Raw genomic sequence first — 19,805 nt, forward strand, 5'->3', positions numbered from 1 at the left:
TAGTTTTCAGATTAATCCCTGTGACATCCTTTTGTACCAGAGCAGCCCCCACGTGGGGGTCTGCATAAATCGCGTCTTGCTGGATGTGATTGGATAGTTTATAGATGATTGGCAGGGGGGTGCAACGGAGCGTGTATACTTTTCTGTCGCTATTGGCTGGCTTTAATGGCCGCTCCTCCCTCGGACCACACACCATTGGCTTTGGGGGTTTCGCGAAGGAGCTGGGAAGTTGTAGTTCTTTACAGCAGACGCACATCTGTAGGGCTTATTATCGACTAATATGAATTAAACTACACGTCCCGACGTCGTGCTACGGGTCCTTGTAATTGTAGTGAATATGTAATTGAGCTCGTACGACTGGTTGCTTCTAAATTTGGCGTCGCGGAGGCAGGCTGCTGTAGTCGGAGAGGTGGTCGGTCGGCGGGTGCTGAATGAGGATGCAAACCTTTAACGGAGACTGTAGGAAATAAACCAATGAACGCGTGACAACGGGACGCTGTGGAGAAGCGTACTCGCAGACAAGTAGGGTCATGGTGTGCGAGATTTTAATGTTTTCTGTGAGAAATCTGAGAAGATAGAGGATTTGTTGTTAGTTCAGAAGGAGAGCGTTAAGCGCTTAGAATAAGGTGCTGAAGATTTTGGAAAAGACTGAGAAAATTTTTGCTTTTATTATTACGCTGAATGGACTTTTGAATTACTGTCTTGCTGTCTCTGGTCAGCCAAAGGTCCGAGGATGTCTCCACTCTTCGCGGAACCTGCATTTAGCCCGCAAACCAGCCACTGACTGACTTTTTACGCACGGAGAAAGCTCGGTTCTCACACACTTTGTTTTCGTGTTTTTCTGGATGAACATTGCAATACATTTTCAATGATTCGAGATCTGAGCAAGATGTACCCCCCGGCGCGGCATCCGGTAAGTACAGAACAGTAGCGGTAAGAGCAGTGTGTCAAAACAGCGCAGATTAACAGTCGCGCCTGATGCGTAATCAGTTTAGATCAAGTTTCCGTGCCACTGCGCGCTCTCACGGACAATTGCGCTCATTGTCAAACTGCCACAGCTGCATGTGTGTCTCTGAGTGTGCGTGAGTTAACGTGTAAGGAGACTGAGTGAAACCAAAAAGGCCATCCTTATCACAGAGGCCTATTGTCAGCTACAGTCCTGCCTGTGTGTGTGTCGTGACGCTGAACTTTGGTGGCTCAGTTCTTCCTTTCTTCCTTCGCACGCTGTTTGCTTTGGATTGAGGTCCCTCATCAGCCGGGACAGCCGTTCAAGTTCACTGTCACCGAGTCCTGCGACCGGATCAAGGAGGAGTTCCAGTTCCTGCAGGCGCAGTATCACAGGTAGGATTTCGGATACGAGCATGACATTTGGGCTGCACTGAAACATCAGCTCGTCAGCCAGAACGGCAGTAAACTTACGAACCGTTCTGCATTCCCCACAATAGAAGCGATTGCGAATTTGATCCCTGTTGTTCTGAGTGCGCATTAGAAGTAATTAGTGGGTTAATTAATCACTTTAATAGCTGGAATTAAAAAAATTAAATGTTAAAAAATGTTTACATGTAAAATGCACAATTAATAATTAATACATACGTTTGGTTTTAGATTATTAAATGTTACCTATAATATTTTTTTTCTTCGTAATTACCTTTTGGTTCTTGCACTTTTGGTCAGTTGAAACCAGTTTTCCTAAGTCACCTTGGATATCAGGAGCTTATACTAGTGACCCCCCCCCCCCCCCCCCCCCCCCCATCCACACACAGAAAATGCTAACTAAAGAAATAATAAATCTAAAAGAATTAATTGATTGATTGACTGTGGATTGACTCACTGTAAAACGAAAAACCCGAGATAGTGTTAAAGAAATGGTCGAGTTCTGTGCTGCTGTGTACTAGTCATGTATGAGTCACGAAGTATGACCAAATTATTAGGGAAATGTGTGATGCAAGAACATGAAATACAAGACAGAAATGTATTTTTTTTATTTAAGTTTCTATTAAGAAATACAGTATGTTGAGTTTGACATTTATATTCAGGGATGTTATATTGCTATTCCTCTCAAATGCACCATATGCAGCTAAAACAGTGGTAGCCTCTATTTGTCCAAGGTCCATCTATTACTAGTGACTAACCACGGGTAAACCCCCATCAACCTTTGCATGCATGCACATCTCTCTCTCTCTCTCTCTCTCTCTCTCTCTCTCTCTGCAAGTGCAAGTGGTGTGAAATACTTTTTTACCTGACATGATGAAGTGTGAAATACATTGCTCAGGGCTGAACCACAGGCACAATACCAATGCATAATAATCACCCACTTCTGGCCACCTCATAATTATTACCCAATCACCTGGTGAGATGAACCAGTGGTCCAGTTTGTTGGCCAGTCCTGAGGCTGAACTGGCTGAATGGTGCGCTGCATGCTTAATGCTACAGCCGCACAGATCAAACTCTTTCGTTCCACTGAAATCCAAAACGAGGGTGGCGCTGATCAGATTTTATTTATTCATTTTTTAAAATAGCAGTGAGTCAGACATACTCTGGGAATACGCTACAATAAGAATTACTGTGGTCCCACATGTTTCATGTTTTTTAAGGATGAATTTATTAGTATTTATTATTACGGTAGTTCTTATTTAGAAGAAATGTAAACATGTTATGGACCTTACTAAAACAATGAATCTCTTTGAGAATATTCCCCAACCTTAGAGTACAAATAAAGAAGAGGACACCGTCATCATCAAACTTAAATAAAGTTGAGGTATTAAACATTTAAAGTCTGGCAATGCCCCAGATTTTCAGCTGATTTCAGCATTTATATTTAAGCAAATGTTGAAATTTCTCATTTCTTTTCATGTTTTACATTGCTGTGATTGACGTGTACACGCAAAGGTTTTGATGATGATATAAACCTGATGAGTTCCTTCTTAAAAGATGCACAAAAACTTCATGAGGAGCGACACACTGGCAGACACAAAAGAGTTAAGCTTTTCCGCAAAATGGATCCTAATGTTATGGTTGCTTTTTTTGTTGATGTTGCAGTTTAGGCTTTTACTCGCACTATAAGAATATATGATGAGGTTTGTGTGGTTGTCCATCGATCCATTAATTACTGCACTACACCTGCTGAGTAAGTGCCTGTGTCTGCAGAGGAAATTGCTGCATTCCAAACAACTTATTTGTCTTTCTTTTGTAGCTCTCATATTTAGAAATGCAAATTTAAAGTGGCAGGATGCAGTGACTTGCCTGCGCAGTATAGTGCAAGTATCATCTCTGCTTTCAGTTTGCTAAAGTCTTGTTTCATTCTCGCTCATCCTCTTTTATCCACTCCCTACAAAATAAGTCAGTTAGAAGTCAGAAAAGATTTTTGGTCTTTTGGTTTTACTTTTGATCATGTGTTTGCGTGTGGCATGGATGCAGCTTGCTGTGTGTTTGATGGTGACACGTGCTAACAAAACATTTTCTATCTGTCTCGCAGTCTGAAATTGGAATGTGAGAAACTGGCCAGTGAGAAAACTGAGATGCAGAGGCACTATGTCATGGTGAGACAGCTTACTTCATGTGTTGCCATTAGTATTTTATTAGTGTGTGTGTGTGTGTCTGTGTGTGTGAGAGAGAAAAAAGAGGAACAGAGAAGACATGTTTGATCGACCTTGCTTTTATCTTTCAGTACTACGAAATGTCATACGGGCTGAACATCGAGATGCACAAGCAGGTAAGAGATGTTTTTACTCAAATGATGAAAAGGAAAAAAAAACCCAACAAAACAAAACATCTGACGTAAACCACGCTGTACTGTGTGACAAAAGGAATGCAAATGGAAATGGGACTTTTATTCCAATTTGTAAGTGCTTTTAAATTCTAAATATCTCACTGGGCAAAGTCCAGGAAACTTGGAGGCACTTTAATTTATTCACGCCATTACATAGGACGGCTTTTAAGCAGAGGACTGACATATCTCAGTTTTTAAAATGTCCCAGCATGCTGGTAATATTCTGGAAGAATATTTTTGAGGTCTTTACCTTTTCTCTTTCACCATTTTCTTTGACAGCGAAGGGTCATGTGCTTCCATAATACAGATAACGCAGCTGATTTTCCGAAGTATAGTTATTGCTTTTTCTGGATGTCAAAGACTGCTATCAGTTTACAAAGTGCTCTGAAAAAGTGGCATTTCCAACATAAAACAAGTTACATTATCAATATGTTGATATTTACACACAAAATGATGTTATTCTTATTGCTTGGGATTTTCTAAAATAGGATTAGAATTCCCAACTTGAGAAATGAGTTACACATTAAAAAAAACTCCCTTCACGGCACACATTTAGCAACTTTCTGAATCATTGTAAAGAGTCATAGTGAAACGGGAGCAGCCCAGGATGAGGCCAGAACATCAGCCACCAACATTTAAGAATTTGATCCATTTGTCCCCTGTTCTATTTTCGAGCGGTCGGTTGCCTCGTGAGGTTGAATAGTCATTTCACATGCGAATAATAATTTCATCAGTTTAATTGAAAAAGAAAATGGGCTGAAAAATGACTCAAGCGAACGAGGATTTGGCCTTTAACGAGCCTTTACATTATTGCTGCCTTTTTTAAACACAGAAGGTCATTAGCATAAATGTCTCTGTTAACCACACATCAGCTGCCAGGATAAATGAACCACAGCTAACCAGCTACACATTCATTTCCAGACAAATGGTGTGTGTAGTGTGTGTGGCTGTGTGTGCGTGCGTATGTGTGTGTGTGAGAGAGAATGGAAGTGATAAATTGTTGGCCTTTGTCTTTCTGTGTGTGTGTGTGTGTGTTTTCTGTATCTATACCATGTGTTTGCTTTGCTGTGTGTGTGCATGCGCGCGTGTGTGTGTGTATGTTTAACAGCCTGTACATACTGTACATGTTTACTCTGTGTGTGTGTGTGTGTGTGCACACGTGTGTGATTGTGTGTGTTGGTCTGTGTTTGTCTGTAGGCACACTTTCGTTGTTTATTTAGTTTTGTGTGCACTATTTGTGTATTTGTTCACATTGTGCGTGTGCTCCTACAATGTAGACATTTACTTGTGTGTGCTCTAGTGTTTGTTTCTGTCAGTACGCGTGTGTATTTCTGCGTGCAAATGTTGGACACACGTGCAGCTTTTTACTGCCACACTAATCAGACTCGTCTGATAAAATATGGGATCCCTACTATAAATTCCTGCTGGCTGCTGCTGTTTGTGTGTGCGTGTGCTGTGTTTATATGGGCAAGGCAGGCAAAATAAAAAGCGGTTAAATGTGGCCTGTAGCTCCGTGTGGTGCCCAATGATTTCTCTCAGAAGAGTGAATCCCTCATCTCTGCCAGCAGTGTGCGGTGCACGTTTTGTCCTTGTGTGAGGGAGAGACTTTTGGAAGCAAATGATTTTGAGTATTACACCAACATGCCCAGGCTTAAATATGTGTTTTCTATCCATGGCATTCAATATGATGATACAAAGTATGTGGCTTGTTGAGTGGATGCTGAGATTGAAGAGAGGGGGGCTGGTGGTGGTGATGCTGAGGGTCGGAAGGGGAGGGCGGAGGACATTAAGGCCTCCACCACCAAGCGAGTCGCTAATTTTGCTTGTTTAGCATTTTCGGAGGGTAATAGGCCCATTGATTTTTGACTCTGCTCTGTGTTTTATTTACACAGAAGGGCCCCGGTGCCCGGGGAGTGAAATGTACCAATGCTCGTTAAAGAGAAATTGACTCGCGGATGGAAGAGAGGATAGGCTGTGAGGCAAGGGGAAGGGGGGCGAGGGATAAGGAGGGAGGAGGGTACGAGGGATGTCGAGCATGGGACTGAGCTGACTGAGAGGACAGCTAATCAATTGCAAATCAACAAAGCTGAAAGAGAAATAAAGAAAGTGAAGGACGAGGAGAAAATGGGTAGGAGAAGGGATGAGAAAGTGGTAAAAGAAGGAAGTAATAAGACGTTTTGATACTGAAGACTGGCAGCGATTTCAATGAGGTCTGACAGCTCATTTTACTGGTGCAGACAGGGAGCCATTTATTTCGATTTGAGGATTTTGGTCACATAGTGTTCCAGTGGTACTTTGAATTTGGGATTTTAGAAATGCATTGAGAACAACATTAAGTTAGTAATATAAAACTACAGTAAAGCTACTCCCTTATTCACAAGGTGTTGCCACAGCAGGTTGTTCCACGTGTTTGATTTTGCAGATTTTCATGCCAGGTTGTGTCAGAAAGGACATCGAGCCCGGCTCAAACCAGGGATCTTTTGCCTTATTAGACAAATGTGTAAACCACTACAGGATGGCAGCACTGTAATACAAAGTGACAGTATTTGCAATTTAAATCAGTAAGTATTTATAAAGTGTAAAACTTTCATATACATAGTTAAAAAGATCATCTGTTCAATCCTAAATTTCACTATGTAACAGTATTTTTACAGTAAAATTCATATTTGATGGTGAAAAAGTGTAGTACCACAGTAACCACAGGAGCTGCACAAGATGCAAAGTTGGGTTTCAACCAGAAAAGCAGGAAGACCTGGTGTTGGTGAGGTTAACAGTTCACTTCAGGTTCATGTCATGACATTATCTGCTGCTAGTGTGAGGAGAGAGGAGAGGCAAATGATTTAGTCTGCCATGCTTAAGTAACATAAACACAAGTTAAATTAAACTCTTTTCTTTACCTTTTTAATCTTTACTAATGCTGTGGGGATGTTTTTTCAATTGTGAAAAATAATTAATGATAATAGTTGATTTATTACATGCATTAGCTAAAAACTTATTAAAAATACAACACTACCTAATGCATGGGTCCCAGGGTGGGAGGGTGTCGAATTTAAGGCCTAGAAACAATAACTGTGTGGTAATAACAGCAGAGAGTTCACAATCCAAGTCAGCTCCAGAATAAGCCATTTTCACTTCCATTCCCTCTTTTATGTTGAGGAATGAACGATTGTTGTTCCATGTTTTTCAGTATATAGCTTGTTCAGGGCTTCCATTCTGTAAAAGTTGACCTGAATTTTTTTGTGTGAGTATTTTTATTATGTGTAGGTATGTCAATCTTATAACACCTACACAATTCATCTGAAACTAGGCTGCATGTAGACATTATTTTACGGCAACAGAGAAAGCCACGTAATTGGGGGGAACAAAAAGATTTATACATGTGGCAATGGGCCTTGTCAGTATTGGTCTGGTGAAAATTAATCAGGCTTTTGAATGTTTGGTTCTCTTCTCTATTGTAAGGCAGGGTCTTAGTTTGTGTGTATGAAAGAAACCTGTATCCCACCACCACTGCCATAATCTCTGAGAGAGAGAGAGGTTGCTCTACAAAATCATAAATGTCTCAAACGAATTGCACTTAAGAAATTAAGTTTTTTAGTTATGTTATCACACACGTGCTGCTGCTATTCGGGACATTCTGCAAAACAGGCATGCATTTAGTGAGCTGGACAAAATACAGTCAGGCAGAGACATGCACTGCTGTGAGTTTGTGCATATCCTGATTTCACGCAGTTCAGACTTGAAAGTAATATGTAAATGTTAATTGGCCAAACCCAGTAAGTAAAGCAAATATGACCGGGGTGCTCATTCAAACATGAAGCTGAGACATTTTTATGCTGTCAGTTAAAGGGAGGAGTGCACGAAAGGGGCGCACATGTCAGACTGAAAGATGGAAGGAAAACTTTACATTAAGTGCTCCTTTCCTTTGAACTGTTTGTAACCTGTCTGTATAGCACCCTTTGTTTTTCTTCTCTGTTTTTCTCCACTGATCTAGCTGTTTCTTACACACACCCACCCACATACACACACATACAGTCACAAGAGAGAGTAGCCTTTATATGGTGGGGTCCATTAGGTGTATTAGCTGGTGGTGAAAAGTGGTGCTGATGTGGTGCTTACAAAGCTCCACAGGGGAGATGGACATTTGATCTTCTTTCTGACCCAATCTGACTCCAGGGCTCTTGCCTGATCTAATTTCTTTTTTGTTAGGAGTTAAAGTGGGGCTTATGGGGCTGTTTTTCCTCTCATATTCTTCTTCTTCTTATTACTCTTTTGGATAACAATTCAACTAAAAAAACAAAACAGAACACGTTTTCTCTGTCACGAGCTTAGTTACCACCCCATTATCACAAAGAGATTTTTTTTAAAGAAAACCGATAACAAGTGGATTATTTCTGGCAAATAATGAAATAATAAGTAAGAATTTCTGCAGAAGTCAATTTTTGTGGTCATGAAATTCAATAGCTCAGGAAGATCACACCATTAGTTGCATTTTCTCTGTATTGTTGAAGTTTGATGTTGCAAAGCTACTGATGAAAGATATTTTCTCTTTTTTTTTTAACTGGTAGAACATTTCTGCAGCGACTCACATACAGGTTCAAAGAAAAATCCAGTACCCATGATCTCAGGGGTTGCTGCTGTTTTATGTGACTGCAGACTCTTAACTAGCAAAAGGCTCCATAGATTGACTTAGTTTGAGTCCCAACCTCAGTGCAATCTCTGGCCAGTTGTTTCTTATTTTTGTCAACAAGGTGAATACTGCGTGTTAGAGCTGGGCCCTGATCATTGCAGAAACAAATTCTCCAGGTTTGCACGAACTGCAGGACATTTTTTTGGGGAAAAAAGGGAGCCTTGCTTTTTTTGCTTTGGTCTCTTCAGGGTGAAAAGACGTGTTGGCCGAACGGCCTGACATCCCTGCACTCTGGCCGGCAGACACAATATTTTGCCATTGATGTAAAATGTCACCTGAAATTGGTTGTGTTGCCTCATGGAAAAACACCTCCATTTACTTTTCCGCTCTGGTGCTTTTGTTTCTGTTCGGATGCCAATATCTTTGGGTCAGTTCTTCCAGATGTTGCTTGGAGTTGTTAGGGAAGATCTGCATCTTTACAAGTGATGTTGTAACTTTGAAATCTTTCAAAATAAATGCTTATACACAGTTACATCTATAAGCTTTTGGACAGTGGCATTTTTTTGTGTCATTTTTGCATCTCTACATCACCACATTGGATTCTAAATCAGACAATGTATTTACAGTGCAGCGCTTCAGCTTTAAGTCGTGGAATTGACTAAATTCCACTTTTTGTAGCTTTGCACGAATTGAGGTCCAAACGGTTGTGATGGATGTAAAGGTGACCATAATTAGGGTGAAAAAACAAAATAAACCTATTAGAGAGATAATAATGTTATGAGTGTCAAAAGAACAATCTGGTACTTTCTTAAAAAGCAGAAATCCACTGGCCAGCTTAGCAACATCAAAAAGCCCCAGAGTCCTCGTAAGCCAGTTAAAATGGATGATCACAGATTCTTTGCTTGGTTGAGAAAAACCCCTAATAACATCTCTCCAAGTCAAAAACACTTTTGAGGAGGTGTTGTTTTGGTGTTTTACTGTCACACTCCAAAAGCAAGGGACACCTTAAGTAGTATAAATGTCTACAGTGCAAATCACTTGTTGTGTTTAAGAAGAAGAAGGTCAGATTAGACTTTTCCAGAAAACATTGAAATGACCCTGCACAGCTGTGGACAGTAATCTCTGGACAGATGAAGTCAAGATTAATTCAAGCAAGGCTCCCCTAAACTAAAGACCGAAAGACCCACAAACAAGCAGCAGCTGAAGGCAGTTATATAAAAGGCCTTGCAGAGCATCTCAAAGGTGGAAAAACAGCATTTGATGATTACTTTGGCTTCTAGAATTCAAGGGGTTGTGAGTGACTGTTAAAAACAATTCTCAAGTTTGAAATTATGTTAGTTTGTCCAATTTCTTTTGAGCCTCTCAAAACTGGGGACTGTGGATTAAAATTACTCTAATTTTTAAACCAGTAATAAAGTACTTTTGTTAAACTCCTTGAATTAAAGCTGAAACAGTCACATCTTGATTATTTGATTTGAAATCCGTGTCGGTGATGGACAGAGAAAAAACAAACTTGAGAGAAAACATTTTGCTTTCTTACCTACAACAGTTTTTCTCTGCAGTTCTCAAACACTTTACATTTTACACTGCTGTAAAAAGAAGAGATGATGAAACAAAGTGGTAAACATGTCCCTGATCCAACTTTGAAGAAATGTGTCTGAAGCATCAACAAGTATATATTTAAACAAATGTGAGTTTTACACTATGTGATGTCTTTGTTCTTCAACAAAGAACAAAGACATCACATCAAATGTTGTCTTTGTTCTTTGATACACAAATCATTGTATACACAACTTTTTGGGGGTTTGTAGCATGTCGTAGCCTTAGGCATTTTCTCTGTTTACTAAGAAACAAAAATGCCCAACAGTTTCAATAATCAAATTCAATTGTAGCCTTATAGAGAATTGCCAAATAACTTCCTGGCTGTAAAAAAAAAAAGAATGTCTTCCTTTCCTGCTTTCATTTTCAGCACTAAAATTTAAGGCGCCCTTTAGTAAGGCAGTTGAACATCAACTAGCTTGGGTCTGATACACACTGAGCAGCTCCCCAGTGCGTGAATGTGAAGAAGAGTCTAGCTGAGAAAGGGCATGTGTGCTCAGCAAGTTTTTCCTGTATAAACATTAAATATAAAATTAAAATGTCAGTGTTTTAGGTCCTCTATGCCGTCTTGTTATGCATTAGAAGGTAATTTGAGGTGTACATGACACTAAATGGTTTCCTTTGTGTACTTCCTTTGCCATCCTAAAGATTACTGCAGGCTCTTAATTTACATCGTCTAAAGCAGGGATGTCAAACCCATTTTACATTGTGGGCCTCGTATAACCCACTTTGATGTTAAGTGGGTTGGAGCAGTGAAACTCTGCTTTCTGTCAGTGTAAGGAAGTTTAACTATACATTTAATCCCTGAGATATTTTAATATAAGAAAACAAATGTCAGTTTCAAAACGACATCTTAGTGTTTCTATATGATAAAGAAATGCTCAAATTATAACAAACAAAGGTGTAAAATTACAGAAAAAGGTTTGTTAGCTTCTTGCACAGATTGCCTCTTAATTATAAGAATGGACTGCTTGTCTAGAGCTTGTTTGCTTTGATGTAGTTTGCCATTGATAGGTGGGGGGGGGGGGCATACAGTAAATACGGTTACAGTATGTCCTCTTCACAAAGCCGTTGGATTAGTCTTTGGAAAGCCAGTTGTGGCCCCTGAGCCTTTTGTTTGACACTTCAGCTCTAAAGTTTAGCACTACTGATGAAAAAATGATAAAAAGTTGAGTGTCAAATATGTTTAAAGGTATTTTCTAACACAGTGTCATAATTTGTGAGATATTTATAAGTGAATCATCAAGAGTAAACACTGAAGAAGTTATTCTGAATCCCCTTGAGTTAATAACCCCTCAGGTCTCCTAGTCTCAAGAGTGAATAGGCTCGCTTTGAAGCAGTCCTTCTGTTTTTTTCATATGGTTTTATATATCCACGCTGCCTGGTTGAGTACTTTAAAAATATATATATTTTCTAGATAAATGCCTTTTCTGTGGCTTCTACTCTAAACTTGTAAAATCTTCACTTGAGCTAGTGCTGCTTCTTTGCCATTATATTTCTTCATACTTCAGCCTTGGTTGAAATAATGTGAAAGTCAGCTTCCAGCCAGTGGCAGATTTAGATATGTGATGGGCAAGTCCACCTCCTTTAGACCTTGCACTGGCAATTTTGCGATTTTTACTGAGTCCTAGCTTATTTTTTTAGTCATCACCTGGCATGTAGGGCTTTTATAGACTTTTGTTTGACTAGACGATTGAGACGAGACACAGCTGCTGCCTGCTAAATGGTGACTTTGGGAGAAATGGGGGAAACTATTTCAAGCTCCTGCATTAAGTATTCTTTAAAAAATCCAAATAACATAGCCTCTGCACATGGATACGTTAAAAGGCTTTTACACACTGCCTCCAGATAGTCAAGATCTCTGCTTACTTAGTGCTTACATTTATTCACCTTGATCCACAGGTCTTGTGGCACTTTCGCCTTTGCTTGCACCTTTCCTCTTTACACTTTGCTAGAGCTTGTTGTAATAATTTGTTCAGATTGCAGAATTGCATATATGCACTGAAAAAAGAGCATATAGGATTTACTTAATTCAATAGTGGACATTGGTTGCACACAGATGTTTTGCTTTGGCAGCAACTTAAACAACTGTGTTAAATCAACACAACTTATTCATAAAATGCACAATAAACCTGTGCTGTGCTGTGTTGATAAAATGTGCTTGAAACACGTTTAGATGAAGTAAGTTGAGCTCTTGGAATATTTTAATCCTTCACAATTTTCTCACTTTATTCCAACACTATTTAATAACTTTTACCCCAATACTACTTGGTCACTTAAATACTACATGTTGTCTTCATATTACATAATGTTCAACAAAGTCTAGAGTCTGGCTAACATTATGTTAGGGCATAACCCAGAAGTTATGCCCCAGCCTGTATCGTAAAGTAAGAGGCAAAGTACACTTGGACAGGTCGCCAGTCTATCACAGGGCTACAACACAGAGACAAACAACCATTTGCACTCACATTCATACTTATGGGTAATTTAGAATCAACAATTTACCTATCCCCAATAACTGTATGACATTAAACTATGTGAGCAAACCAGAGTACCTAGAGAGAACCCACTGCATATATTCTTGCTGTGACATAACAGCACTAACCACTGCGCCACCGAGCTGTCAATCCAGGCTTAACAAAAGTAGGAAAGCTATTACAAGGCTTGATGCAGAATTTTCTTTACATTTGTCCTTGACACGTTAAACCACAATAAATAGCAATAGCATACACGTGGTGTGTGTATAGTTGTCTGCCTCTTATAACCCCAGTGAGTTTCCTGTGGTTTGAAATCTCATGTGATTTTGTGAGCCCAGGCAACTAACCACTCTTACTAGATTATATCATGTCTTCTCAACAAGAACAAATTAAGTTGTTGAATTTCATACAGATCCTACATGGTTTACCATAGAAACATGAAATTATTTTGTCCAAATTACAAATTAGACTTTTATAAATGTAACAACCACCCAATTTTCCTTTTTTGAGTGTGGTTTCATCCACTTTATGTATGGTTTAATGGGCCAAAACGCCCTCCCGTCTGTTTCTTTGCCAATTTCCTGTCATTCCATCCTGTTTGCTAGAGTGACCTAACAAACTAAATGCACAGTGTTTCTGAATGATATATACCCCATGCATCAGTTTTCTAAACTTCTGTCTTCTGAATAACTGTGATTCCCTACACTTCATAAACATCTCTACCGTCTGCTCAGGTCCATCTGACCTGTTCTGGTCAGATGGCACAGAGGTGGTTTTTCTAAAAATGACTATTTCTGCTTGTCCTTTAATGCTGAGATGAGATTGTCTCTCTCAGAACATTAAAGTGTTCTCACTAAAGTTCTGGGTCACATCATTAGTCAAATTTGAATTTGAATAGACTTGTTAGTCACTCCGTTTTGACAATCAGTTACTTGTTTTTATTCAAGTTTATGTGTCTCGTCACAAAAATAGGGCACACTTTGAGAAATAGTAATTAGGAGGAGGTTTTATTGTTCTCAGTGTTTTGTCATGGGTTAAAGATTAAAGATAAACTGATTAATCAAGTGTTCATATACTGTAAACGTTAGAGTTATTTGAATGTTTAACAATCAGTCGACTATTAATAATTGGTAGTGATTAATATTGCAACCCTAACAACCTAATGACCCAAACTGTCTCCTTATACAGGCTCTAAAACGTCTTTTATCAAAGTTAGTTGAAAGTTTATGATAAAAGTTGAAATAATGCTCAAACCAGCTATTAAATAATTAGCTAACATTATGAATTGCCATTTCTTTGTTCATTACCAGTTAAAAAATAATAAAATAACCCAAGTTTAATCGCATATAAATTCACACTGTTACTCGCCATTACCTTTGATTCAGTGCTTGACTGATTTATGTGCTTTCAAGTTTACTAAACAGAAACAGAGATATTGTTTAGGACTTAGAACTTAAATTGTCACCAGCAGGCACACGTGAATTTGGCTTTGATGGGAACTGACTCTATAATGTTCATGGCATCACGAGAGGAAATAGTCAGTTATGTAGTTTTATGCACTTAGTGTTGCAAACAAAGAAGGTGATGTTCATCTTTGTGTACCCATTAGTATGCGGTTCTGTGTGAGTCTGAGTCTTTTGTCTGTGTTGGCGTTTGTATTTGAGGTGCACTACTAGCACTCCCTTTGGGACAGTGGATCAGGCAATTTCCTGTTAAAAAAATTCTACCTGATCTAGAAAGAGAGAGTGCTGTGTAATCTTTAAAAGCTAGCCCTTGGGCTCAGTATAAAACATCTGATGAATACAGAGAAGCTGGAGTGTGTATGTGCATGTGCATGTATTTGCGCACACGGTTGTGTTTATGTGTCTCGTACTGCCGCAGCGTTGCTTGTGCTGCTGTCTGAAGCCTATATTTGCCTCTGGGGGCTCTGTTACCACTGATGCCAGAGCAAAGTTCACCTCTGCCAAGGTTATGTACATAAAACAAGTGCTTGGCAAGGTTACGGCTGTAACTTATATATTTGTGTTGGCCTTGGAGAAATTATCTCAAACTCTGATTGCTTTTTTTCAGTAGCCAGGGTCTTAATTTAATGTGTTAAGTCAACAAAAATGTTACACTTTCCTTTATCTGTCTGCAAAGGATTACACTTTCTATACTCCACTTTCTCTCTGGGTTTATGTTTACAAATCATCCATTTAGCTTAAACTGAATAAAGCTCAAAGAGTGCAGCAGAGAATTACCTTTCAGGGATGTAGAAGGATAAGGAGTAAATCTGATAATGTAAAGTTGGACTTTTGAGGCCAATAATGAGACATTTAGCTTTAGCATAGCAGAATTTAAATGAATCAAATATAATTGCTGTAATTTATAGAAATAAATACACATCCAGTCTTTACAGATGAAAAATGGATATGTCATAGCTTTCTGATTGGCATATGATGAAATTATGATGCCTTTTAAAGTGGCCTACATCTTGTTGAAAACTGTCTCTCAGATATCTTTAAAAATCTGCAGAGGTTGTCATTACAAGTGACTCTAACACCCATTAAATGTTAAGGCACAGTTTATCAGTTTATTTCAAATTAAGTGCTGTGATCATTCCTCTGGTACTTAAAGGTTTACTCCAATTAGTTACAGACGAGAGTCACTTTAAAGGTCTTGGTGAGTATTATGGAATTGTGAGCGATAGTGCATTGTGTATGTGCTTTTCCCCATTATGTTGCAGAGCTAAGTTGGCTTGCCACTTGACCAGTGTTCTGCAGGGGTACTTTAAACTTCATCTAAGTTACTGTGTCCATCTCTGAAGCAGCACCCACGTTGGAAGCAGTGCAGCGACTAGAAATCATAGAATGTGAATAATATTTGGCTATTTCACGCGACTCCAAGTGAAACCATTGGCAAAGTAACCTGGGCAGAACCCAAGATAAACTTTTGACAACTTCCAGGCAACTGATTGAAGGGACTACCAATGAGAATGCAGTCTAATATATGACCTAGTAGTAAATTCATTAGAGGGTTATAGTTAACAGATGTCAGCTTCAAAGAGACACGCAATGAGCAACTTCCTTGAAGTGTGGCTGAAACTTTATTCATTACCCTTTGGTTTGTTTTTAACTTTCAACATGCACTTCATGAGTAGCTTTACATATTGTTTTACACCACTAATACAGATTATTCTGATTTATACTTAGTTAAACAAATCTATATTAAGTCTTTACTAGTCCATTGTTCTGGTCTGGTCATATCAAATTGGGGCTTGTTCAGGAATTAAACGCGATCTCTGTACAAAGACATGACCTAAGCACAAATCTGTATCGTGATTTGCTTTAGGCTAGCAGCAGAAGACTTCTTTCAGTGCTACTAGGACAATAATCTTAGATTAAAGCAGTGAACTGTCCATTGTTGGCGGTCGTGGCATATTTGACAAAGAAGAATTTGTAAAAAGAGAGACACTCTGCTGCACTGATTCTGATATTTTTTAAATAATGCACATTGTGAGTGTTACAGGAGTTCAGTGCTGAATTGGTGCACTTCCCCTTTTATAGATATATAGAAAAAGTACCAGATACCATTACACCACCAGCAGCCTGAACCACTGATACAAGGCAGGGTTGGATCCATCATATGTAACCCTGTCATCTAAATGTGATGCTGAAAATTGAGACTCATGAAAACCATGAGTGAGAAACACTCTTTCAGGCTTCTATTGTCCGCTTTTGGTGAGCCTGTTCAATCTGTAGCCTCAGTTTCCTGTTCTTAGCCGACGAGTAGTATGCAGTGTGGTCTTTTGCTGCTGTAGCTGATCTGCTTCAAGGTTTGACATGTTGCATATTCAGAGATGCTCTTCTGTATTACTGCAACAAGTGGTTATGGCAACCATGCCACATTCAAAGTAGCTTAAATCACCTTTCTTCCAAATTCTGATGCTCAGTTTGATCTTTAGCAGGACATGTTGACTGTGCTTACATGCTTATATACACTGAGCTGCTTCTGTGGTATTGGCTGATTAGAAATCTGTTTTAATGAGCAGTTGAACTGGTGTACCTAATAAGGTTACTCCTGGTAATTAGGTTTAGCAAAAAGTAGGCTTAGTAAAAAAAGTTGTTGCTGTTTAGAAAATGCTGGTTATGGGTTAGATGCTTAGTGAATTGAATATGTGATAATAGTGATGCTCTATATTTTTGCATGGAAATGTCTTCCTGTAGTTTAATGTGAATGTGAATAATGTTGTAGCTATGAAACAGAAATAAGGCACAAGCAGTGTGTGAGTTTCTTAAAGCTAAGCGGTGTGCATACACACAATGTATGAAACTTTCAGATATTATTTCTTGAATTTTCTGCTTTGGTTAGCAACACTTTTTTTAAGACTTACGGTGCTTTTCCTCATTCACACAACACTTTACAGGGATATCTTTGTCTGTCCAGTATCCTGTCATAGCATAACTTAGAGTTTGTAAGCAATCTGCTCTACCTCCTGAGTTAGAGTTAACTAAATATTCTTGACATTTAAAATACACAAGTTCCCGTGCACCCAGAGATTTGTTTTGGAGGAAACACAATAGATATTAAACACAAGTTTATGAGAGATGTTCATCAAATTATTAGTTTCATGTGACGAAGTAAACAGGTCTTGAAATGAAAGTTATGTGAGCTATTACTTTGATATAAACTGAATCAGGAATTGAAGGCTGTGTGAACAGGATGACGCCTTCTTGTCTGCTAGAGAATTTAAACAAATTAAAAAAATGATTGTGTGCTTCCCACTTCTCTGTCTTGCAGGCGGAGATCGTTAAACGGCTGAACGCAATCTGCGCCCAAGTCATCCCCTTCCTCTCTCAAGAGGTAAGACTCAAAAATGCCTGTCACTGTGAGTTAAGAAGGAGGTGGGTGAGAGAGAGTCAGAGAGCGGGAGGAAGGGAGACAGGAAAGGGGAGAACTGTGTGGTGGATTTTAAAGCAAGAGAAAGAAAATATGGGGACACGCACACACACGCAGACACACACTCGTACAGATTATCCTGGGCTAATCCCCCCTGCTCAGGATAGACAGATATGCTCTGAACTTATCAAATGTCTCCCACTAACATATGCAGGAGCCAGCGGCTGAGTGTGTGTGAGAAAATACTTTTTGTGTTAAAATACATTATAATTGTGTGCACATACAGCAGTGGGTGTGAGAAGTGTTTTTATGCAGTGTTTATTGTGAAATTTTTAGGCGTGCGTGTGTTGAGCTGATAAATCCTTCCTCTGAGGAGCTGACAGTGTGTGTGTGTGTGTGTGTGTGTGTGTGTGTGTGTGTGCTGAGGGGTGGGAACAGCAGGAAGGAGTGAGTGTGGACTCCAAAAGCTCTCCTCCAGATTAGCCATGGATTAGGAGGGTTTAGGGTGGATTAGGAATAATGGCATTAGACTGTGGTGCTGCTACACAGCCCTGAGGCCTGCAGAGAGGGGAGGCAGGGAGAGGAAGCTGCTTTGTTTTGGTGCACAGCCTTGTTTACTGCATGTGCAAGTAAATGTAACACATTCATCTTATTGTTGTGCAGCAAATCACATCGACTGTGTCTGTGTATTTCTGGTGAAAGCGCTTTGTTTTCTATTTTTATTTTTGTCATTTTCTGATAATGTTTCATTGGCCTTTGGGGCCATGTAAGTATGATTGGTCCATTTACAGCAAAGGCAATAAGTTTGTGTTAAGTCAGTTGACAAAAATGTTATTTCTGACAAATTTATAAAGAAAAAATATACTTGAGTAAATAAAATCCCCCAATTAACATAACATATAAATAGAATCATTATCATGAGGCAGATTTTATGTCTCTGCCATAAAAAGGCCCCTTTTTTAAGATCACATATGCATTCCTTGATTGACATTTACATTTGCAAGTAAGGTAAGGCAACAAAAGTGCCATCTGTTTCTGAAAGTTTTGGAATAACTACGTCCTTAAAGTCTACCAGTTATACTTTTTCTTATTATAACTCTTTATCAAACAAGTATCATACATACCAGCTGGACTTATTTTGGAGTTTTGGCTGTAAAATTACAAAATAATTCTCATCTTTCACCAAGCATTTAAATTTTCTCTCTTACCTATAATGGTTGAGGAGTCACAGTAATGTGAAGCGCACATGATAGCATCTAGTTGGAGCTAATTTTTCTGTCGGTGTTCAGACAGAAGTACTTCAGGAATACAGTGGGAAACCACGACACACAGAATATCTCCATAAATGTTGTCTTCTCTTCTTTATGAAACCATTTCAATTTTATCTCTAGCACATCGCTAACAGAGTTATGATCATTTAAAGCAGCGGTCCACAACCTTTTCTGCGCCACGGACCGGTTTATGTCCGACAATATTTTCATGGACCGGCCTTTAAGGTGTCGTGGATAAATACAACAAAATAAAACTAGTACCGGTACCAAAAAAAAGAAGATTTATTCATAAAACACGGGAAAAGACCCAAGAAAACGGAGTTAACGATAAAAACGATAAACAAATAACGATAAAAACCCTGAAAACCATAAATTTCACACACGAGCCTCAACTCTTGCGGCCCGGTACCAAACGACTCACGGACTGGTACCGGTGCGTGGCCTGGGGTGTTGGCTGATTTAAAGAGCACTTGTAAGCACTTGGGCACACCACCTGGCCGCTAGTTAAAACTATGGATCTTTGTGATGTCAAAGAGAGGAAATATTCTTAATATGCTCTTCTCAGAAGTGGTGGTTATGTACTTGGTCATGTCTGGTACACAGCTCTGGCAATGTGCATAGCAGGGACCCAGTCCACCTGCTTCTCCTACCATCTGTTTTCAAGGTGCAGTTGGGTGGGGTGAGGAATTACGCTAAGCTATTGTAGCAGTTTTCAAAAATGAAAATCTGAAACTGGAAATAAGCATAATTTGTAAAATCTGGCATTTAGTTACTCGTTATTTACATGTTCCTCGGTTGTTGCCATATCCCCAGTGAGGAATCATTCCTCTGATTTCAAGGTGTTCATGTGCTTTTGAGTTGGAAGGGACACCAAGATGTGTTTAAGTCAGTTGCTCAGAGTAAAAGAAAAAGACACGTTGTTCTCTGCGAATAACTGCTTTGCCTGACTTCTTACTTGACTTACCTCAAACAAATACCTCCATGCTTATCTAGTTCCCTCCTTGTGGTTAACAGCAACCAGATATTTACTTAAACTCACCATATTTTTATGTATGACATTAACAACTCAGCAGATCATGTATCAAAATTTTCTGAGCTGATTTCTGAGCTCTTCATTTGAACTTTCTCAGTCAGAAAGTCAGTTTTTGCTCTTGTCAAGCTACCAAATGAATGCACAATTAATT

The 19,805-nt window shown here is 39.2% G+C and overlaps 1 protein-coding gene across 5 annotated transcripts in view; it reads left to right on the forward strand.

Moving 5' to 3' along the window:
• The first annotated feature begins 312 nt into the window (after nucleotides 1-312).
• LOC101476508 (transducin-like enhancer protein 4) overlaps nucleotides 313-19,805 on the forward strand; it is a 43,865-nt gene continuing 24,372 nt past the window's right edge. For 2 of the 5 annotated variants that reach the window (XM_076891027.1, XM_076891028.1), the window contains exons 1-5: nucleotides 313-913; nucleotides 1,244-1,341; nucleotides 3,476-3,539; nucleotides 3,668-3,712; nucleotides 17,252-17,314. In XM_076891027.1, the coding sequence (XP_076747142.1) occupies nucleotides 869-913; nucleotides 1,244-1,341; nucleotides 3,476-3,539; nucleotides 3,668-3,712; nucleotides 17,252-17,314 (315 nt within the window). In that variant the 5' untranslated portion in view covers nucleotides 313-868. The remainder of the gene's footprint in view (nucleotides 914-1,243; nucleotides 1,342-3,475; nucleotides 3,540-3,667; nucleotides 3,713-17,251; nucleotides 17,315-19,805) is intronic. The other 3 variants (XM_014414657.3, XM_004546939.4, XM_004546937.4) reach the window with 2 other exon arrangements.

The sequence above is a fragment of the Maylandia zebra genome, linkage group LG12 (assembly GCF_041146795.1).
Source record: "Maylandia zebra isolate NMK-2024a linkage group LG12, Mzebra_GT3a, whole genome shotgun sequence".
NCBI classification, from domain to species: domain Eukaryota; kingdom Metazoa; phylum Chordata; class Actinopteri; order Cichliformes; family Cichlidae; genus Maylandia; species Maylandia zebra.